The 23,012-nt window shown below is 36.6% G+C and overlaps 3 protein-coding genes and 2 long non-coding RNA genes across 6 annotated transcripts in view; 3 read left to right on the top strand and 2 right to left on the bottom strand.

Moving 5' to 3' along the window:
- Positions 1 to 211: 211 nt before the first annotated feature.
- Positions 212 to 2,291, bottom strand: LOC132121401 (parvalbumin alpha-like). The gene is made up of 5 exons (XM_059530746.1): positions 2,152 to 2,291; positions 1,621 to 1,688; positions 1,043 to 1,175; positions 584 to 693; positions 212 to 479 (listed from the first exon to the last, which is right to left on the bottom strand). The coding sequence occupies exons 2-5, from the start codon at positions 1,679 to 1,681 to the stop codon at positions 454 to 456; spliced, it is 330 nt and encodes a 109-aa protein (XP_059386729.1). The 5' UTR covers positions 1,682 to 1,688; positions 2,152 to 2,291; the 3' UTR covers positions 212 to 453.
- Positions 2,292 to 2,448: 157 nt separating this feature from the next.
- On the top strand, positions 2,449 to 5,293 carry LOC132121403 (uncharacterized). Its single transcript, XR_009426268.1, has 2 exons — positions 2,449 to 2,637; positions 4,836 to 5,293. It is a non-coding gene; the product is annotated as an uncharacterized LOC132121403 (long non-coding RNA).
- The window catches only part of LOC132121402 (parvalbumin-2), a 318,907-nt gene continuing 300,052 nt past the window's right edge, over positions 4,158 to 23,012 (bottom strand). The window contains exons 1-5 of one of the 2 annotated variants that reach the window (XM_059530747.1): positions 5,888 to 5,932; positions 5,313 to 5,383; positions 5,098 to 5,230; positions 4,877 to 4,986; positions 4,158 to 4,411 (exon numbers count right to left, since the gene is read on the bottom strand). In XM_059530747.1, coding sequence (XP_059386730.1) covers positions 4,386 to 4,411; positions 4,877 to 4,986; positions 5,098 to 5,230; positions 5,313 to 5,373 — 330 coding nt within the window. In that variant the 5' untranslated portion in view covers positions 5,374 to 5,383; positions 5,888 to 5,932 and the 3' untranslated portion in view covers positions 4,158 to 4,385. Of the gene's footprint in view, positions 4,412 to 4,876; positions 4,987 to 5,097; positions 5,231 to 5,312; positions 5,386 to 5,887; positions 5,933 to 23,012 lie in introns of those variants that run through there. The other variant, XM_059530748.1, reaches the window with a different exon arrangement.
- LOC132121034 (uncharacterized) lies at positions 8,431 to 16,165 on the top strand. The gene is made up of 3 exons (XR_009426216.1): positions 8,431 to 8,640; positions 12,297 to 12,580; positions 15,545 to 16,165. It is a non-coding gene; the product is annotated as an uncharacterized LOC132121034 (long non-coding RNA).
- On the top strand, positions 20,033 to 21,894 carry LOC132121395 (class A basic helix-loop-helix protein 15-like). The gene is made up of 2 exons (XM_059530736.1): positions 20,033 to 20,436; positions 20,966 to 21,894. Exon 2 carries the CDS (start codon positions 21,000 to 21,002, stop codon positions 21,534 to 21,536), a length of 537 nt encoding a protein of 178 aa, XP_059386719.1. The 5' UTR covers positions 20,033 to 20,436; positions 20,966 to 20,999; the 3' UTR covers positions 21,537 to 21,894.

A 23,012-nucleotide genomic window follows, 5' to 3' on the forward strand; every position in this document is an offset into this window, starting at 1 on the left:
GTGCTATTTTGGTTGTTCAGTTCCTAAGTTCTTTTGTTAAAACACATAGCCTACTTACTGAGAGAGAAAAAATTCTGAGAATTTTTTCAAATGAAAAAGTAAAAACATATATATATATATATATAGCATATATATATATATATATATATATTTTTTTTTTTTTTTTTTTTAATGTTAAGCTAAAATGGCAGTGAATTGACAGACTCAAAAATGAAAAATAGTGTTTATTTTCTCATTGTCCTTTCCCAAAAACAGCATCAGAGATTTTACAGAAACCAACATGCATATCTACAACGTGAAAGACCGCGTGACGTTGACAGTCATTGTGGACCGGGTGCAGCATGGGAGTGGACAGTTAGAGTTGTTTGTATAAAAATCAGCCACCCCGATAAAAAAGTGGAGATCTCAGGTTACAATACTGATTGTCAGCAAAAGTTGTTGGTCAGGTGCCATTTATGCCTTGACCAGGGCAGCAAACTCTGTAAAATTAAGGAGAAAGAATTCATCAGAAGACATTCTGGTGGAGCTGCAGGAATGATATTTCAGTGAAAACATACAGTTCAACAAGAAGCAAATTCCTCACCATCAACTCCAATCTTGCCATCATTATCAGAGTCTCCAGCTTTCAGGAAGGCCTTTGTCTCTGCATCAGTGAGTGCCCTGGCACCAGCAGAGAAGTTCTGCAGGAACAGTCTGAAAAGCACAAGCGGGCAATCACCCTTAAGTGTTTTGTTCAAGGTAGTTTATTTCGCCCCCTTGGAATTATAAGGTTCTATCTGCATTCCGAGTAGTTTTGAGATTTTGAGCTTCAAAGCTTTTGCATTCCATTCGACTGTATAGATACAACTTTGTTGTTTATTTAAATAAAAAGTCCCAAAATGTATATCACATAATATAAATAAGTTGTCACTGAATAAGAATATGTGAATAACTAAATTTTGACAAAAATGTCAGATAAAACCTTATAATTCCAAGGGGACGATTTTAAAATAGTAAAAAATTGTTTATTTAATATGAAAATGTGTAATAAGACCAGACTTACTTAAGCTCGTCCTCCTCGATGAAGCCGCTCTTGTCTTGGTCAATGACAGCAAAGGCCTTCTTGATGTCATCAGGAGTTTTGGCAGACAGACCAACCTTGGTGAAGAAGCTCTTGTAGTTGAAGGAGTCAGCAGCTGGAAGGTAATTTCATAATTTTTTAGCATAATGGTGGAGATAAGCGGCGGAAGGACTACAAGAAGAACATAATTGCTTTTCCACAGTTTCAAGCTCTGTACTCTAACGAATGATGTTTACACTGATGTTGACACCCTAAAATGAAAATTCTGTCATCATTTACTCACCCTCATGTTGTTCCAAATCCACACCACTTTCTTTCCTCCGTGGAGCACAGAAGGAGATGTTAGGCAGAGTGACAGTCTCAGTCACCATTCACTTTCATTGCATCTTAGTCCATACATGAAAGTGAATAGTGACTGAGGCTGTCAGTCCCTATAGCATTCTGCTCTCCTTTTGTGTTCCACGGAAAGAAGAAAGTCACGGAGGTTTGGAACAACATGAAACTGATGTTCTCGCTTTAGCTTGTAGGTCAATGGGATGGTCCAGAAACATACAGGTTACCTTGGCAGGCCTGCAGGGCTGCAGTGATGTCAGCATCTTTCAGAATTCCAGCGAATGCCATGATTAGCCTAAAAAATGTCAGAGGTTTAATTTGACTTCAGTTTGTATATATTACTTTGAATATAGCTATATAGAATTATACATAAACATATATTTCAATTTAATAAAAAAACAACAACAACTTCATAATATTCCATCCATATAACAGATCATCAGAAATGATTTGCTCCCATAGGCTTGGTAAATGGTCAACAGTAGTCATATTAATTGCATATGTCTTTAACCACACAGTGTGTTATGATAAATCCCACCCAGTCCTGGCGTAATCAAACCGCTTAATAAAGAGCGATATCCCAACACGTCCAAACTCCAAGACACAAATTATTCCCACGCCAGGTGGCCGAGACTTAATAGATCAACACATCCTCTTCAGATCAGTCAGAAGTCATGTGGCCCTTGCTGTCTGTCTTTTTTCTGTCTTCCTTGCGAGATATTCTGAGCTCTTGTAGCTTCATCTGTGAAGACACTCACCTCTGGTTGTCTTTAGGGTTTGGGTTTGGATTCGCAGGGATGAAACTGGCTACTGCAGTGAGCACCAGCTCCGTGGCTTCCACCTTATATACCACTACTCAACCGAAATATAAGGCATAATGTAATGGACACCGCATGACGGGCAGTTGGTTGAAAAACTTGTCCAGTAGTCAGGCTGTTCTATTTATATGCACTTAAATGAAGATGCTTAAAAAGGTACGTATGTATAAGTCCTTAATATCGCGTCGGCTAATAATATACGATGCTGATTTGGATGAAAGCACTCTGTATGTGAAGATGAACGGGAAGAGTTTTGGTCATTTTACCTCAAGAGAAACAGAGTTCGCTCTGCAGTTGTGTGACTGAAGCAAATCACCTCACGCGCTTCACCTCACGCGCTTTGGAGCTTCAAGAGGAAGCGCGTGAATCACATACGAGCCCATAACACTTTTTTCAGTCCTTACTTGTTTTCTTTGGAAATATAAGGTAAATGCAAACTCACAGGGCAATTTTATTTGACACGAACATAAAGGCTACTCGGTGATTTTAGCTGTTGGTCCTTGTTTCTTGAATTTGCGCTTCTCTTGACCACTGCTTTCTATAGCCATATTTTTCAAATCAAGTCATTCAATCGATGGGCTAGCTATTGTGTGAATAAGACCAATGATAAAACAGCGTCTACCTTGAATTTGAACCTTGTTTACAGAGAAACTTTATTATTATTATTATTAATGATTGATTATGTTTAATTAAAACGTCGCTAACCCTTGGACTTGACTTGACTTTCATTCATCAAAACGGTCTTTTCTAGCTTGCTCCGTAATCTAATTGTCTAATAAATAATTAGTAGGCCTAACAGTTATTGTCTAACAAACAATTACAAATGCCATATTTATGTCGAATAAACCTGGTATATCATGCATATTGTTGGCTCTTTGATGCACTGCTTTAGTTCCTCTTTTCTAAGTCGCTTTGGATGTAAAATGTAAAATGTGGGCTCAGTGTAAAATAAAAAGAAATCATAAAATTGTTACAATTAGATTCAAATTCTCAAATTTTAACCTGTTTGATACCCAGTAAAGCCACTAAAAATCTTAATATTAATAGGCTACCATAATAGCCTAATAATATTAAAATATGAAAAAATATATTTGTTATAATATTTGACTTTAGAATTTTTTAAACATGTTTTTAGCATTTCTTTAAATTATGAAAACGAACATAACTTTAAGTTTAAATTAATAAAATAGACAAAGCAATTTCAAAATAGCTAATCCTTTACAATTAAATTGATTAAAATTATGAACGTTTTCTATGAAATATTAATAAGATTAGGCTATAAGACTATATATATATATATATATATATATATATATATATATATATATATATATATATATATATATATATATATATATGTAATTATTGTTAGACTATGTTGTTAGATAGAGTTTGTGAACTTTTATATATTAGCTTTCTTTGGCTATGAGATATTTCAATTCAATACTGTTTTTCAGTAGTATGGCAATTGCACTGTGTTGTTAGCACACTCCAGCATTCAGAGAGTCAGCTTCTCCTGCTTTGCTCAGGTCGAGCTGTGTTTGATATGTCTTTGGGATCTAAGTATAAAGTGACATGCTCACTCAGTCACTGAGAGCTGTAAGTGATGCCTGTAGTCTGCACAAGGTTCAGTAGCTCACTTCCTGTTGATTGTGAGGGCATTCATTTGAGCATGTGCACAAATCTTCATGGTGAGTCCCTGTGTTGGACAGGGATCGTTACATGTTTATATTTAGGAATTGCTTATATATCTGTATTTTCAACTATGTCTACACTAATCACTGATATTGCTTACAAAAATCAAGTGTTAATGTCTGTGCTTCCTTTACATGTATCACCATGGAATTTTAACGCTGGAAATGTTAAAATTAGGATGCCTTCAGTTCTTTTATATGTACAATTCAGAGGAAGATATTGAACAGAGAAAGTTGTTTTAAATCGAATGGATTTTTATTTCCTTAAAGTGCAAAAGAGATCTTAAGTTTGCACAAAGAAGGATCTTTTTTTTTTTTACAGAACAATACAATGCAATGAAACAACATTAATAATAAATAGCTTTTCAAGACATTGAACGTGCGTTCTTTGTAAGGAGTTTGCAGGGCATTCATAAATAAATATAAAAAAGATGATAGGTTAGCAGAGCTCTGGTTCCAAAGACAAGGGTCCATGAAGGCTTAGGCCTTTACAAGCAAAGCAAACTCTGTGGAGAGACATTCATAAAGAAAAAACAGTTAGAAAAAAGTCTACCACTGTTAATTTGAACAATTCATTCAGTTCAAGCAGTTTAAAGTTAGAGGCACCTTCTATCTCAACATCATTCAATCATTTATAGCCTACTACATATGACAAAACTGAACAATGATTTATGCATGGTTTTTTTTATGAGGATTTACTGCACTTTTTATTAGTTCTATTGGTTCAGCTAGTTGGTTTGCTGACCTGCTTTAAATATAAATATAAATGTAACTAAAAAAAAGCACCATAAAAGATGACAAATCAGTTAATGTTAGGACTTATTAAGAAAGCATTGAAAATGTTCTGTAACAAAAAGTTTTTAAGTTTGATTGCATCACCAGAATTCATGGTTTAACCATATATCATCTTGTTATGTTTTGTATCCTCAGTGCCTTAAACTCGTAAATATTCTGAATATAAGATTAAGTACCATCAACTCCGATTTTGCCGTCACCATCGCTGTCACCAGCTGAGAGGAAGGCCTTGGTCTCAGCATCAGTGAGTGCCCTGGCGCCAGCGGAGAAGTTCTGCAGGAACAGTCTGGGAACATTGAAGAGAATAAAAAAGAACATTAAGAAATATGCCTTTATAGAATAATATAATAAATGCAAAAGAATGAGTTCAGTCATTCAAAGTCTGTTGCTTTCTTACTTCAGCTCATCCTCCTCAATGAAGCCACTCTTGTCCTGGTCGATGACGAAGAAGGCTTTCTTGATGTCATCGGGAGTCTTTGCGCTCAGGCCAACCTTGGCAAAGAAGTTCTTGTAGTTGAAGGAGTCGGCAGCTGGTATTAAATAAAACAGAGACCATATTAAAAATCACCAAATTAAACAATAAGCTATCATTTTTTGTAGCAGATATCTTACCAGAGCAATCCTTAAGAGCTGCAGCCACATCCTCGTCCTTGAGAATTCCAGCAAATGCCATTTTGATTTATCTGGAAATTAGACCCAAACAAGATAAAGATGCATTAAGATGCATAAAGGTTCCTGACAGTGAATTTGGACTAAATTAGTGTAACATCAAATTAACTGGAACATTTAGTGTGATTTCAAATAACCCCTTTTAAAATTCCTGTCAATTCTCCCAGTAGAGTTAAACTTCTTCTTACAGTTAAAATATGATTTCAGTGAGCTCATGTGAGGTTGCCTAATGAAAAACACCACTAACAACAACAACAACAACAACAAAAAGACGTTAAAAAAAATCAATCAAAAATAATTTCAAGCTTTTTTCATCCAAAAACTCAAGAAAGTAAGCAGAAAGTATGGTCCTTGGTTTGGTTAATTGAAGAGATGTACTTTCACAATTTTAGTCCTGCTGCAAGTCCGTTTACATCCTTATTTTATTCCTCCATTTCCCGTTAATTATATTCCATGGTGATTAGAGAAATTCATCAACCCCTGGTGTATGATCCTCAAGGTGTCTCTGGTAAACTCACCTTTGCGCTGCACTGGGAACTGTTCCACAGATGTATGACGACTACCCAAGCACCCATGGGCCTGGCTTTTATACTTTTGTGTCTGGGGTTGTAACAGACACCATATGCTTAGGCTAGGTAAAGTTTAAAAAAAAAAGTGTCCACTAGTCATATAGCTCTATTTTTATCCTTTCAAAAAGGGGATGCTCTGAGTCCTTATGGGAAACATAGGTCGGACATCCTAGCACACATATGTTCCAAGTATTTGCATGAAAATGTGTGCAATGTCATTTGTATATATATATATAAAATAATTCTTCACACCATAATTCTCAGATTTAAAAAAAAAAAAAAAAAAAAAAAAAGGTTGTAATATTTTGCCCATTCAGCCTTGTACTGTCATAATTTGAAACCTTTTAAAGACTTATCTCATTAGGATACTTAGCGGTTATTATTTAATTTGATTCAAGATATTTTTCACCAGAGAAATGTGTAAGAATATATATATATATATATATATATATATATATATATATATAATTTTTATTTTATTTTTTTGAGGAGGAAAGGGTGGGGTGGCTCAACCCATTTACAGTCTCTGCACCATATATTCTATACATGCAGTAAAATTATGGGACAGCTGGAGGCATGAACAGAAGCAAATGTTTCAGAGTTTCAGATTACTGGGAAATATGAAAACACTTCTTTGTCTTAAAAGAAGGCTATTTCACTAAACACTTTAATGAATAGGCCAAAGTGTTTCTTTTTTATTGTAAAAGTATGCAAAACAACTCAAATAATAAATAAAATTGAAAATAAAATAAAATATAAAAATATCTATTCAAGATGTCTTGTTTGCAATATACAGTATACAAAATATACATGCAATAAATATTGTTGAAATAGTTTTATTTTGTTTTATTTTCTCTTGTAGAAGTTCATACAAGATTACAGTAAGACATACAAGACAGAACACAATTCAGCTTTGAAAACTACTGACAAGACCCCACTCGCAAAATCTTTTTCTTTGCCATGTTTGACAGTCACAGCTGGTCTCAGTGAGCATAAAAAAGGGCTGAAAATACAGGAAATTAGGAGATCTCAGTATTTTATATGTCAACCTCCCCAGCCGATCTTTCCATACCCACCCAAGTCTCCAGCCTTGAGGAAGGCCTTGGTTTCAGCTGCTGTAAGTGCATGAGCCCTTTTAGAGACGTTCTGCAGCAACAACCTGAAAATGAATCACAATAGAGTAAGTGAACAAGTAGAGTATTCGGCTCAAGTGCACTTATCCAGGTAACTAAAACCACCACTACTTTTATGTCTCTTGTATCACACAGTGAACACTCTCTCTGCTTTGTTTTACAAATGTGTATCAGTTATCAGTTGTACTGAAAATGAAGTCTGGAGGACTATTCTTGAAATATTGTTTTGTTACTGGTAGTAACAGTAAACATATGAAAAAAAGTAATTAGGCAAATTACTCATCTGTAGCTCGTCCTGTTCAATGAGCCCAATCTTATCCTGAGCCAGCATTTTAAAGACCTTCTCTGTCTCAGGAGGAGACTTCTTTGACAAGCCTATTGTTGCAAAAAATGTCTTTGGGCTGAAAGAATCATTTGCTGCAAAAGTCAAATTAAAAAAATACAAATTACAAAGCATAAAAAATCACCATGGATATTCTGACAAAATAATAATGAATAAACTCTCATTGTATTATTCACAGTATTGTTCATTGGAGCGTCATTCATACTTTACCTTTACATGCATTAATGACAGTTGAAATATCACAGTCAGTCAAAACATCTATCATAGCCATTTCTCAATGGATCTGAGGAAATTCAGAGGCCTTCACTTGCAACAGTATCTTCACTGATTATAACAGCAAAACCTGCAGTCTGAACATCACTACATGATGTGAAAAACCACCAGTGTTCGTATGCCAGCTACAGCTGTGTCCTTTACACCACCTGACCTGTCCAGGAAACAGAAGTACATCCCATTAGAATTTTTACATGAGTAAAGCACATCACGAGCTACTGGCTCAAACACACACACACACACACACACACACACACACACAAATCGTATGATTTATAGTAAATCATATCAGTGGGTTATATTTGGTTCAACCATTATGTTTCATTCACTTAAAGTGAATAACTTTGTAAACATCCTGTTATTGCTTCACTGTCATTATTGGATGTGTGCCTTTACAATATGATTTAAAGGCAGTAGCTGTGAAATAGATTCCGTGGAGAATTTTGCTCTGAAAAATATGTTTGTCTTCCTCGCAGATCAAAGGCTGAAGGCTTGATCACAGTATTGAAGCACAATCAGATGAAATCCACCTGTTTTTGTGTTTACGTGACTCTACCGATAGCTTTGTCTTTGTGCACGTGCTGATCTACAGCAGACGGACTGTGTGCGACTGTGACGTCAGCTTCACTTCCTCCACAGGCTCTTTTCCTGAGGATGGACGTCTGCCTGCCTGTGTTTCTGCCAACCAGGGGCCAAAGCAATGACAAAAACATCCTTCCAGCCCACTACCTGCCCCTGTGGCCTTGTCCGGCTCCATACTACCTCTTGTTTGCAGGAAGGCCATGTTTCCTGAGTGACAGGGATTTGAGTGGGATCGGGGCTGGGCTTTTCATATTCTCAATAACACTGTTTTCTTTGTCTTTGTTTATGTTACATCAGGTGCACTGAAGAGTGTCTGGAACCCTATGATACTAGAAATGCTTTTTAAATGGACGAAGAACAGATTTTACCTGGTGAGTTAATGTCATTTATAATATACCATTATTTGGTATAATTTCATAATGTGCAATTTAACAATTGAAAATATTAATTGAGTCTTGTTTTAAGAACAGTGTTAATTACTATGTAAATGTGTATATTTCATGACAAGGACATTGCTTTTACTTTTTTTTGGGCCAAAACTGTGTTGCTTGTTCATTGCTGGAGAGTGTATATTCCATCTTTTATGGAATGTATCATGCCAACTCTTTTTAATAACTGAACATGTTCAGCTGTTGTACCTTACTTACCCCTAAAAGGTGCATTTTAGTCGCTTAGTATTTGTACCCTTAGAGGTACTACTAGAAAGCTTTTTGCGTAAATAAGGTGTTGTACCTAAAAGTAAGGATTTTGCACATTATTTTTAATTTTTTTATCTAGGAGAGTAGGTAGCTGATGCTTTTGGGAAATACTTCATTATTTTCACATGTATTTTGTCACACAAATGTATTTGTCGCATCAAAGGACCATTTAAAAATATTGATGATGGATCGGGGAACGGGTGCCTTTCAAAATGAAAATTCTACTCAAAATTCGATATTTAAAAAAGAAGCTTACTGATATATTTATTTCGTTATTTAGTTGAAAGATTGCCCTCTCTTGTGTTTAATAAAGTCATACGGTTTTGGAAATGAAGTTAAATGGTGAATTGGTAAACACAATTTTAAAATTGAGATGTTAAGATGTGCGTTAATTACCCATGCATTTGTTTATTCCTGTGGTAATTTTCATTAATATTTGTTCAGTTTGCGAGGGGGTTGTTAAAAGAAATGATTATTAAGCTGATAAGTGAGCAATGTCTTGCAATTACTGTATTAAATCATTACATGTCTGGAGCACACCCTGTTTTATTTTGAGACGCTTTTTCCCATACCAAGGTTCTCAGTAACAGGCTGAGATTTCTCACTAAGTCTCCCTTGATAGATTTACAACTTGTCTGATGTATCATCAATTGCTCTTGATGTGCCAACGGCATTGTCATCAGAGCATTAGACATATACAATGAGGGATTCTCAGGATGGGAATACCTTTCAAAAGCTGTCTCTAATTAAATCTGATTGTGTCTATCATAAGTGAGTAAACAGATTGTGCTGTTACCCGTCTCTCGGGTTTAGTTGCATCTCTATCTATTTCCAGCTGACCAGCTGTGATGGAAGCATGCCGATGGGACTCTCAGATTTAGCCAAGACGGCCGGCTCAGTTTCAGTTCCTGTCCCTCCTCTTCCCTAGCATCAATCACTCAACACCGAGTGTGTGTGTAGGGTTGGAATGTTTGTGTGTGCATGTATGGACACCCTAAGGTGACCTCGGCCCAGATCACATCATTAGCTGTAAATCTGAAGACACGCACAAAACAAACTCATTTAGAGCACATTTGGGCATTCTTCCTCACCGTCTGATTTACACACAGATTAAACGAGATCTTACGCAACACCTGTCTCTCCTATCCCACGATTCCCCCTGCACGTGAGTGATGTGCCCATAGACTGCCCTAATTCCATGTCTGTGAAATACATGAAGGGCGCTAATTGAGCAGCCTTTCTTGCCAGGCTGCGAATTCCTCTTGTGCTGATCATTGATATGCCCCTTGGGGGCCTGTAAAAGTGGCAAGAGTCCAGACAGAGTCTTGGACCTGCACAATGAGATCACCAAGATTTGGAACAGTTGTGTAACAACACTCATGTATCATGCCACAGAGTTGGACACTTTACACTGTGGATCTCATGTACTCTTTATCCAACAAAACCTGTGAGCAGTTGGTTTCGTGCCACTGGAATTTAGAAAAGCCCCCCCATGAGCTCCCGGTCTTTTCCAGTGCCATGCTGACATGCAGAAAGAGTCCTTGCAAGCTGTTTTTTTTACTTAAAACAGGACACAGTTCGCTCAAATATTAGAATTCCGGCATCATTTATTCACCCTCAAGTTGTCACATACATAGAACACAGACAAAAGAAATGTTTTTATCCATACAATGAAAAAACAACTTTGGTCTCCATTGACTTTTATTGTATGGACAAAAATATTCTTTAGAATAGTCTGTTGTATTCCATAAAGCTGAATATATCAGTATTCAGACTGATTATGAATGTATTATAAATGCCATAAGCGATATTTTGATGACCTGGATTTATTGCTGAGAGTGTTCTGATTGTAAAAGGAGGCAGCCATATGAGCAATGCATAAACAAGCTTATCAAATACAGCTAATGATGATTTTTAAACGTTTTTAAGTCGCTGTGCGTCTGTGCTTAGCACACAAATCAGCCAATACTGTTTGTCAATTTCGCAACATTAATATAACAATGCTTGTCTCCTATTAATATTGCATCCACTTGGCATTATGGGAATTGATGTTTGCGTGTAAAGTCACAGCATCTGTTGTTTGTGGAATGCTCTCCATTGCCAGTTTTGTTCTTTATGATTTCAAAGAATGCTACAACATTTAGCATAGTGCTAATTGAGAAATGTGCTATACTGATCAGTCAGTCTGTTGAAGTGGTCCCAAGTATCTTTCACTAAGTGAGTTTTGGACCGAAATGCAGTCAGCCATGCAACAGGAGCAGAGCATGCCAGTTTGATTATGACTTAGTGACTGTCCCTCTGCTTGTACAGTACCTTTGGGGTTTCCCTGGCTCTAGTTTTATGAGTATAACAGTATCTATTGGATGGACTTCACACTTAGCAGAAAGGCTACATACAGCCATGACACAAATATGGCATCGCATTTCTTATTGCATTTCATCCTGTAAATGTTTTTATTTATTTGTTTATTTTTACCCATTCTCTAATTTTAGATCACATCCATGTTCTCAGCCTGGTACAGATCTGGCAGTTTTAGTGCGCCAGTAAGTGAGACGTCAAAACAGGTGACTTTTTCTTTGCATAAACTCTATCCTGTAAACATAGAGAAGAGGGAAAAATAGAAAGCCTCAGTGAGTAAAATATACCAGTATTAGAGATTATAGGGCAAAGGTTGCAGATGTGTGAGCCAACACTTTAGACTCAATATCAAAGGAGAAAAAAAGATGTTATTATATAGGATTTATTTTGATCTTTAATTAAAATATTGTTTAAAAATGTATCTCCTTTGAAGTCTTTCTTTCTTTCTTTCTTTTATTGCCATACATTCCTATATCACACCATACAACAGACTAAATGAAACTAATGATATGATTAGTATTGTATCATGTAGTAATGTGAGTTAACATGCTTAATGAAAGTTATTAATGAAACTCACGACAAGTTGATCCAGATGATTTCAATGATTTATGGGTGCCTTTTGCAAAATAACTGGTTTTCTATTTATTTAGCAGATAGTTTATTATGATATATGGTCTGTGTTCATTATATAATTTACTGGGCATATATAATTTTATTTTTGCATAAATGTTCCTGTGGCTCAGTGGTAGAGCATTGCATTAGCAGTGCAAAAGGTTGTGGGTTCAATTCCCAGGGAACACACATAAAGGTAAAAAAAAAACAAAACTTTTGGATAAAAGTGTCTGATAAATGTAAATGCATAAACGCAGCTCAGAATATGTACATACTGCAATAGTGTTTCTGAATAAAGTGATTTGTGGAATATCAAATAAAACATTAATCATTTTGTCTGTATGTCCTTTCACCCACAGGACCTGTAAACCTGATCCATGATTGCAGAGCAAGGGCAGGCAGACTGCCGAGACTGACAGCGCTTCTTTATTTTTAAATTATAGTGACACAGCATATAGAGAAATCTACCGAACGTCCCTGCCCATGTATGTGCAATCTCCTGGGCAGCTAAACAGAAATAATTTAAAATAGATTGTATTCTCAATCCTCTGTCAAGTTGTATTTGAAATCTTAGAGCCACACATGAAGACACTTCCCCTTAGGATGCACTATGGGGACTCTTGCTGCACAGTTGAATATTAAGGTATTTATATTTTAAATATTTGATTTAAATGGCAAACAACCAACATCCCCTTTAAATTACTGTTTGTTCTAATCAGGGTAGGGTCAATCAGGGGTCAATAAAATATGTTTAATTTAAACAATATTTAAATGAATATATATGTTTTTATTATTATTAAATAAAAAAGAGGGATTTGAAGTTTACATGCTGAGCTAAAACTGAGAAAATGATATGGTCATTTTCAAATGAAATGATGTGGTGATATTTATTCTGTGTTCAATTCAAATGACCTGAAATTTTACTGGCAGGCCCCTGGGCTGATTTATAAACACATAAATTAATGATGCAATGTACAACATGTGTTTTAATTTAAGCAGAAGGTGGTAATATACTTGTGTTTACAAATCCATCTTGAATTACTCACACTATTCAGGCCGTCTGTACACCAGAGCTGCTGTACGAGGCACTTCCATACTTTTCCAAAAAAGGTTACGACAGCCAAGGCTGACGTTTCATTTTTGTCCCCTACCCAGAATGCATTGGGGCTCCAGACATATGAAGTTGCAGTTGTAGTAGGGCATGTAACTCTCCGCGCCACTGGCTATGATTTGCATGCTCAGAATAAGCCCAAAGGCGTCCAATTACACAGCTCTCATGGATTGCTTGGTGTCACTTATCATCTGTTTGAGGGATATGATGATTCTGCTCTACATGTGTAAAAGGATAGCATGAGCTTCTGGGCCCCTTTTTTTGTGGAGTGTTACTTTGGTGGGAAGATCATCACAAACCCACTTAAAATAGTGAACCTCCTCCCTTTTGGCAGCATGCTAGGCTTCGGGACCCTTACAAGGTCTGTAGAGCAACAACTTCCTTCAGGGTGAGCACATTCCCCTCTAAGACAGAGAAGCGTGAAAAATGATCCCAGATGATTTATCTGAGAACTCTAGTCTCATGGTTTCTAAAGTCTGATAAGTCAGATTTCATTTATATCACAAAGAGCTATTGGTATTTAGTCTCTAGAAACATATTTTGAAATGAACAGCACCAGGGCATGACATAAGGATTTGGTTTAGCAATAATCTCTTATTAAATCTGCTCCAATTTCTCTGTCTAAGTGCTTTTAGCTGGTTATTTTAATGGTAGCTATTAGGCCTCCGGTTTCAGAAGCTTGGAGCAAAACCATGACAAGTGTACGAAATTCCCGATGAAGAAACCCGAAGCGCCCTGTACTTTCTTGTCATGCGTCTGATTGAACTACCAGCTGCACACTCAGACCTGATGAATATGTGTATATGCGTGTGCATTTATCTGTTGCCAGCTGGGAACAACATCCTGATGCTGAATGAGTGTGTTGAGTCAAACTCCAGCATCAGTGATTTTGTTGCCAGAGGAGCACCATGGACATCCTGTGCATGAGTCCTCAGAGCTGGAGCTTCCCTCGTCCACACACAGTCGGACAGCAGAGCAAAGATGCCTCAGTACTGGTGGTGGTATTAGGCTAAATTGATGTTTTATACTTGTATAATCAAAATATATTTCACTCTTAATAGCAACAACAAATACGTGCCAAATACGTGCCAATTATGTTCTGCAGAGATGCTTACATTGTTTACTTACTGTTCATATATATATGTGTGTGTGTGTGTGTGTGTGTGTGTGTGTGTGTGTGTGTGTGTGTGTGTGTGTGAAAAGCATAAATTGCAACAATGCAATAAAAAGTCAGTTTGAGATTCCATTATTATTTTCCATAAGATGTTGTGTTCACAATTGACCACTGTGTGTCCTAAGTTTGAGGTTGTGTTTCTGGATAATGTCCTGCAGAGGGCGCCACACTTTGCCTTGTTTCAACCCCATTGCAGGGCCTTGTCTGATTGAGTTCAATGCACGACAAAGAGCACAACACCTTACAGACCGAGTCTTGAGGTGAGTCTGGAAGTCTTTGTGGAATTTGGTCTAAACAAATGCTGTTATTTTATTTAGTCACTCCTTATTCAATAAAGAAAAGGACCAAAACAGCTTCTACAAAACTACAGGGAGTGCATAATTATTAGTCAAGTCATATATTTTTCCAAGCACATTTTACCGATTCCAAACTACATCAGTCTTAACAGTTACTATTAAGTAATTGTTAATGAGGAAAGTGGAGGTGTGAAGTCAAGGATGCAAGATTCTAATTAACAGATTGAGAATGAAGTCTGCATATTAACCAAGTATTAACTGTTTAATTGTTTAGTCACACTCTGTATAGAGTTCTGCAGTAATGACACATTTTTGTAGGCCATTCCAGAAATATAGCATTGCCCTGGTTCCCTTAACAAAAACCCAAATATGTTTTTCCATTGGCTTTGGATCATTGCAGAAAAGAAGCTCTGCAGTCACATAGCACAACTCTTAAAATACCATATCCCTTGATGCATTGTGCTTGACTTGACATTACATTTCCTGTATGACAAGTTAATGTAAATAATGATACAGTTATATTTTTTCACTACTCGCAATTTAATTAGAATCCTAAATGTTAAAATATGATTATTAGACTGAATTACAAAAAATAACCATATTTATTTTCAAGATTATAAAGGATGCTACTCACTTGCAATGTGATGAGGTCATTGTTAGAACAATGTCGAAACATTGTTGTATAACGCCCATTGTTCCCACATACTATATATATATATATATATATATATATATATATATACTTTTTTAAATTAGTAAGCAGTATACAGTGTGTACTGCAGATTATTCAGTAGTATGAACTTGCACTGAAATGATCTATGCATTTTTATACATGCTTAATCGCACGTAGTATGAAGTTAATTTAGCTAGTGAAATTGGCAAGCTGATAAAGGTGGAATACATGTTCATTAAATGTGCTAAAATGCTTAGTTAATTAATGTAGGATCTTTATTTGTAAAGTGGCTGTTTCAACGAAGTTTGCGAGTAAGTAGGTATTTGCTGGTGTATGTTTGTATTTATTTACAGGGTGTGGAGAAGACTGGGTGGAGGCTGTCAGAAGATGGACACACACCTGTTGAACACAGAGGTGTTGAGCCAGTAGGTAAAGAAGCAGGGATTAGTTCTCTACCTCAACTGAGAGACTTCCTCTCTCTGTGAATACAGATGGTGAGTGAGTGAATGAGTGTGTGTTTCTTGACTGACTTCGTCACAGTACCTATTGAGTCAGCTCTCTGAGTCATCCGTTTCATGGTTGCCTAGTGACAACGGTGGGGAAATGTTTCCTATTGCGCATTCGCTGATGCTTGGTAGCAATATTTATTCAAGCACTGCAGTAAGAGGGCCAGAGAAAATAATTGATGCATTCCACATGATTGTACGGCCGTTTGGCCATCTGTAAAAACTGTTTACCTGAGGATTCAGAACTTCCCTGGTTTTTCATGCTTACCGAATCAACTAATAAAACTGATATATCAAGGGATTCGGTAACTCTGAATCAGTGTTTTCAAAGCTTTCTTGTCTTACGTACCCCCATAGTCTATGAGTAAGGGTCATGTAAACTTTCATGGACACCTATCCAGAAATTTGTACTTTTTTTAACTGGACATCATTCAGCTTTTTTATTAATATTATTAAAATTGCCTGTTTAAAAAACAAAAAAAACACAAAAAAAAACACGTATTTTATTTTAATTGTTAACGTTTTTATTTGATTTATTTTAAGGATTTGTATTTTGGTCAGAAGCAGTGATTTAAAGGTAAAATGTTTTAATGATGGATTTGTTTCAAACGCATAACTTTTCACTTCATAAAACATTATTTATTTTTTTTTATATATTATATTTATTGTATTTCATAAAAACATTAATTGACAGACTGGAGTCATATACTTGTGGATTATTGTGACGCTTTTATCAGATGTTTGAACTCTTGTTTTGACGGCACCCATTCACTGCAGGAGATACACTAGTGAGCAAGTAATGCAGTGCTAAATATCTCCAAATCTGTTTTGTTAAAGAAACAAACTAATCTACATCTTAAATCGCCTGAGGGTGAGAAAAATTTAAGCAAATGTTCATTTTTGGGTGAGCTTTTCCTTTGTGGTTGGCAATAACTGCTGAAAGGACTTTTCTCTCTCAGTCAAATGTAAAAAGTTTCAAAGCTTTTTCACCCTCTGCACTGAAACATCATATAGTAGCCTCACAGCTAAAATAAATTAATAAATAAAATAAAAATAGGGATTTAATTTGCCCTCATATGTCTTTATCTGGAGTCTCAATGCTCAATGCTCCTGCTACAGGCCTGCACAAGAAAGATCACTTCTCACCAGTGAAAAGGAAGCAAGTTAATATACCCCCAAATACGTCAGATGCACTGTGCAATTGATTGCTGACATTTAAGTCAAATACAAAGTTTAAACCAGCACACATATACAGGAAAGCCAACTGAAATTTAAGAAAATTATATAAAGCCTGTTTGGTTCCAACAGTGTGCTGAACGATAGATCGTGAAGTGGTTTTACAGGTTTCCTGTTAGAAGAAGTGTCATAACAGAAGATCTTGTGTTGCTAGACAAATATTTACTGCTACCAAGTAATGCACGGAGGCTAGAGTGTGTGTGCTGCAAGAGAATATTTCCTGTTTTGACACAATCCACATTAATAAAGAAAACAACCAACGCTACAAAGCAGGTGGAGACACCTACTGCACATATTCATGCCTTCTGAAGCTCTGAAGCATCCCCTTACAGCTGCAGGATTGGTTCATGCTGACCTGCTTTTCTCTCAAAAGCAGAAAAGTCTATGTTACTGTTAAATTATAATTTTTTAATTTTCATCTGGTCAGTGGAAAGTCATTACATAGTTATTATTAATAATTATCAGTGGTTATTAATGGTTTGCATGGTCTGCAAAATGTTATTATGAGTTAAATGGTTTATATTACAGGCCATTCTTAAAGAAAAGTGAATGATCTTTACCAGAAATGTGGGATGGGCACAAGTAAAAAAAAAAAAAAAAAGAATTATAGTATTAATTTGTATTATTATAAAAAAATAAGCTTTGTTATTATTAAATGATTCAAACAAATCACAATTATATATTTATATATATATATACTGTATATATAGGCAGATGTTTTCTGTATGTGTATTATGAAGATGCATTTCCTTAGCATCTGTTCAAGCCATACTGACATAACAGCTTGTACTTTTCCCACTCTCTTCTGACCAGCTTTTGGGTCATGGAAAAACTGACTTGTCCCCTCTTTCCCCTTTTATGATGCTGCGTGAGTCAGGCTTTAATACACTAGTCCCTGGCTGCTGTTGTGTCCAGTCAGATCACAGATGATGACACAAGTGGCAGTATGACATCAATGGGTGATCTATTTGCTCACATTACAGGTCAGATTAGCAAATCAAATGTGTGTATAACCACTAAAATTAGATGGTCAGGTTTTTTATTTTTTTATCATCACGTTATTGTGAGGAAGCAAAACAGAGAACATTATTAGCATAATGTTATTGGATGAAGCATGCCAGATCATTTTGGTCTAGTCTAGTTCATGCCATTTCAAACTCATATGATGCAGGAAATTCAGGATGAATGTTCACGCTGCTCTTTTGACCATGGTGACCTTCACATAATTCACATAATTACGTCATCACTCCAAAACACTTGTTATATAGACCACACAAGTCAAATCAATGCTTTTATGCAGCTTTAAAGCCCCAGGTTACCAATAAGTGTCATTTGAAAAAGAGCAACTTGAACATTTTGCTAAATATCTCCTTTTGTGTACGTAGAAGACAACTTCATAAGGGTTTGGAAACAAAATGAGGTCTCTTTAATTAGCAGTTTTCATATCTGACATCATCTAACCCTTCAAATAAACATTCATTCAATGAAACAATTTACCTTTGACTTCATTTAAACACTCTTCTGTGTGAAGAAACATCAGGTGTTCAGAGCAGGAGAGAAAGGCTCCATGTTTAAACAGCTATTTTTGCATTTAGCCTTGAAGGCAGCCAGCTGTGAGCTTTGGGCCTTGATTGACCCATAAAACATTATGTTTGTTTACTAATCAAAATAGTTTGTGTACATGGTCCCTTATGGCCTTAAATTCTCATCAAACACCCTTTTAAGCTTCTGACAGTGTTTTCATTGGTCATTTACATCTCACAGTCTCCCCTCGCTGGAATGTAGCGCTTAGCATGGGGTTGCTAATGAGTGACTTATTTACTCAAGGGAAATTTGAGCAGGACTTTAAAGATACCTTTGTGTGGAATATGCAAATCAAAAAGTTATCTTGAAATTGAACACAATGTTGAACAGTTGTAAACTATAAAAGTGTGCGTTATGCATGGGGTGCAATATATCAGTAGGCTACTACCAAGTGCTGATAAACTAGACTACTACTACTACTACAGTGGATACCTGGATGGATTTGCATGTAAGAATGGTCAGAAGTTCTTTACTTCTAGTTTTTAAGCCTGTTTGTGAGCATGGTTTTGTTTTTCAAGCTTTGTCTGTAGCACTTTGCTTACAGGCAGATTGTTATCAGTGTAAGTGGTGTATATACCGGAGGTTCCACACTAAATAAACTGAGGGTTGGGATAGAAACTGTTTCCATAGTCTCAGCTCTGAGACCAGAACAGGGAGTCAGTCTCACCCAGCCTGTGTCCAACGCTGCTCGACCAAGGCCATCAGTGACGTGGGGGAGGGAACATTAAAGCGGATATCTGCTGTGAATTAAACAGGTGTGAAATGTACGTGTTCCCAGAAACTATGCGAAAATGTCCTGTTTGTCCAGCGCCACGTTACTTGTGTCTCACTATTATGTAAAATATAAAAAATGTGTATCCATCCCTTATGCAAAATTATGTTTCAAGTCGTCCTTCTGCAATGCTGCAAATATTGTATTAAACACAACTGAAGATTCGAATGAGAACAAAAGGACTCCTCTTAATGCAGGCACTCTTCGAACAGGTTCGCCGTACTCAGGTACAAAATAAACATGTCTGTGTTTGATCTGTCTGATAGCACAGTTTATGAATAGGGTGGTTCTTTGCACACATCTACTCTCCTACAAATAAAGGTTCCAGGAAGAAGCCTGATACTTATAGGAGAGGTACAAAAGGTTCCAAAAAGGACTTTAAAACAGTGTGTCTCCACATTTTAACATAAGAAAAAGAATAATAATAATCCTTACAGGGATATTTTGACAAAACACACATGTAGGCTATACCAAAATACAACAGCAATAATAATAATAATAACCAAAGAACCATATAGCTCAAGAAGGTGTTTAAATGATATGGCCATTTGAAATGCAAAGGTCTAAGCAAATATTAGACAGTGTTTCACCTGATAAAGTACCATGGAAATAATACAACCTTCGAATTCAAACTTGTGCATGAAACTACCTAGGCTACCATTGTATATATTACAACACTATATTGTTCTTTTCTTTTCTTTTCTTTCTAAGCTACATCAACTTGATCAATGGAAAGTCCCCACTAATGTAATCCAACAGTCTGTGATTTGCATTGGTAACTCCGTGCACAGCTATACTTTAAAATAAAAGCATTTATAGTCCTCACTGTAGACTATGTACCACCTGCAGTAGCTGCAGCTATATCACAGTCCGCTATTTTACCATCTGAAAGCGTGAACAAAGTTTCAGATCGTTATTTCCGATGCTTGTGCCAACTCATGGGTGACTCGAGACGAAGCGGATCCCTCCTTTGATTGGCCACAAAAGCGCTACGTGGACGTCGAGCAGGACCAGGTAGAGCGCGTGACCGTTATCATTTCATTCTGACTGCGGCTGTCAGGACGACCACAGAGCCACACGTCAACTATCATCGCAAGCCTCTTATCGCGCAGACATCGCCACGAGTTTGGTGGAATATTATTTTGAGGTAAGCAAAAACTCTATCCCACCCCCCTCCCCACCCCAGAAACCAGCGATGATTGACAGCTTATAAGACACAACGTATAGAGACAACATGAATGTGCATTGATGAATCTAGTTTAATTATGTCAGCATTTATGGCTTAATAATATCAATGTCATTATGAATAGTTGACTTTTCTGTATTTCATTATCGATAGTAGATTTTTCTGTATTTTCTGACAAAGTTTCACACTTTTGAACAGATAGCAGTTAACCTGGGATGAATGAGATACTACCATAGTGTAACTAACACTGGTGTAACTTACGTTATTGAAGGGTATTACACATTATCTGGAAGAATGCCTTGTAATCTAAACAGACAGATAGTAGCCTACAGGATGTTAAAACAAGCTAAAGCTTACCAAGAATTCAGAGAGCACTTGAGATGTAATTAATCATTTTCAGTATCCACTTCATTACAGCCGTTTATATAGATATATAATGTTATTTTGCATGTTTATTTCCTCCAATCAAATGTGAATGATAATATCCTAGGGCCTACACCAGGGTGTGGGTGAGTGAGTCAAGTATGAAGTCCAAAGGAAAGGGGACAAAGCGGAGCAGACAGTCTTGGGCAGAACAGGACGACCCAGACTTTACACTGGAAACAGAGCCAGGTTCCAGCGAGCAGGAGGGTTCAGAGGCATCCGTGAGGCTGGGTGGGACGTGGAGAACATTGAGGGGTGAGAGGAACGGCGGTTCCCGCATGGGTACGCGGCGCAGGCGTCTGCACGGCAGCGCCAAGGAACGCAACGTCCGCAGGCTGGAGAGTAATGAGAGAGAGAGGCAGAGGATGCACAAACTCAACAATGCCTTTCAGGCCCTACGGGAGGCCATTCCTCATGTCAAAACAGACAAGAAACTTTCCAAGATCGAGACTCTCACACTGGCAAAGAACTACATCAAGTCCTTAACCACAATCATCCTGGGCATGTCAAATGCCAGTCACATGGAGACTAACGCCTCCCGGCTCTTGCAGTGTTATCAACAGCATCTACAGGAGGAGGGAGAGGAGGATCTGTCTAACTACCTGAGCCACATTCACAGCTTCAGCCAGGGCAGCTAACACACACTGCCACGGACTCAGTGAGCGCTGTGTAAATACGTGCATGATACATGCATGATGGCAAATACCAGCTCTGAAGACTAACAAAAGGGTCTGTTTGAATAACCCAGAGTTTACAAGCTAAAGCTGGTCCATAAACAAGCTAATTTATGTACAGAATATGCACGGATTATGTTGTTCATAAATTTTTTTATAAAATAGTTATTTGCCATTATCATTGCCAAATTGCTAGCAGTAACTCTTTGGATTATGAAAGGACACAGTGTGCTGGTCATTAATATACTTTAGCCCACTCTGTGACAAAAGAAGATGCTTTGCTCATATGGCGAAAGTCAATGGGGTCCAAATCATCACTGGACCTCCTGACTTTTATTGTATGGACAAACAAACAAAAAACAATGTTTGTGTTCCATGAAATTAAGTCATATGATTTCTCATTTTTGGGTGAACTATCCCTTTAACAGGGTGAGTATTTCATATTAAAAAATGCAATGTTTTGGAGCAGATTTCATATTTATTCAGAGGACACAGACCATACACATATGAAACTGAGAGGAGTTTACTGTACCCAAATAATGACTCATTACCCCGTTATTTGTCTACATTGAATAATTTAAAACTATATTATCCTTTTCTTTTTCCAGTGGTTTCTCTCATGCCTGCATGTCATTTCTTTGTATGTACAGAAGCAACCTTAAACAATGCCCTTAAAGATGTCACATAATTGATGCAGTTTCACATTAGGACCGTAATTACCCATAAATATTTAAAATAATACATCCACATGTACAACATAACTTAATTTAACAAACTTTTCATCCTAACAATTTTCCCAACCATTTGGAAAGATTTGTTATAAATACTGTTACTTTCTGAAAATGTGCTGCCTTTAACCAGAATTAAACCACCTATATATCTATGAATGAAATGAAATATGCTGACATCCTGAGAAATGTTTCACAACATTGTCTTCACATTTTCAAGTGCAAAATATTGCACTCTTTCATCAGTGACAAAAGCTGAATAAGCGTCTGAACTTACACTACCATTAAAAACTTAAAGGTCAGTAAGATTTTTTGTGGTATCTTATGCTCACCATTGCTTTTATTTGATCAAAGTAAAAACTAATATATTGTGGAAATTGCCATATGATCCTTCACTCATTTAAACATGCCGATTTGTTGCTCAAGAAACAATTATCAATGTTGAAAAAAGTTGTGCTGCTTAGAAACGGTGAAGTTTTTTTTCAAAGATTCTGAATAAAGCTCAAAAGCACAGCATTTATTTTTGAAACAAATCTTTCACAATATAAAATCCTTTACTGTCATTTTAGTCAATTTAATGCATCCTTGCTGAATGAAAGTATTAATTTCTTTAAAAAAAATTTAAATAATCTTACTGACCCCAGATTTCAGAGCAGTAGTGTATTTGTGCAAAACCACTGTGCTGTCTCAGCTTTGAATAAGAACATAACCA

Source organism: Carassius carassius, chromosome 39 (assembly GCF_963082965.1).
Source record: "Carassius carassius chromosome 39, fCarCar2.1, whole genome shotgun sequence".
Classification (NCBI taxonomy): Eukaryota; Metazoa; Chordata; class Actinopteri; order Cypriniformes; family Cyprinidae; genus Carassius; species Carassius carassius.

What these genes read in the sequence shown, in the direction of transcription:
- LOC132121401 (XM_059530746.1), bottom strand. Translation starts at nt 1,681, where the DNA reads ATGGCATTCGCTGGAATTCTGAAAGATGCTGACATCACTGCAGCCCTG. An exon ending in AGCCCTGCAGGCCTGCCAAG is followed by an intron (nt 1,176 to 1,620) that starts GTAACCTGTATG and finishes ATTACCTTCCAG; the next exon opens with CTGCTGACTCCTTCAACTAC. An exon ending in ATCGAGGAGGACGAGCTTAA is followed by an intron (nt 694 to 1,042) that starts GTAAGTCTGGTC and finishes TGTGCTTTTCAG; the next exon opens with ACTGTTCCTGCAGAACTTCT.
- LOC132121395 (XM_059530736.1), top strand. Translation starts at nt 21,000, where the DNA reads ATGAAGTCCAAAGGAAAGGGGACAAAGCGGAGCAGACAGTCTTGGGCA.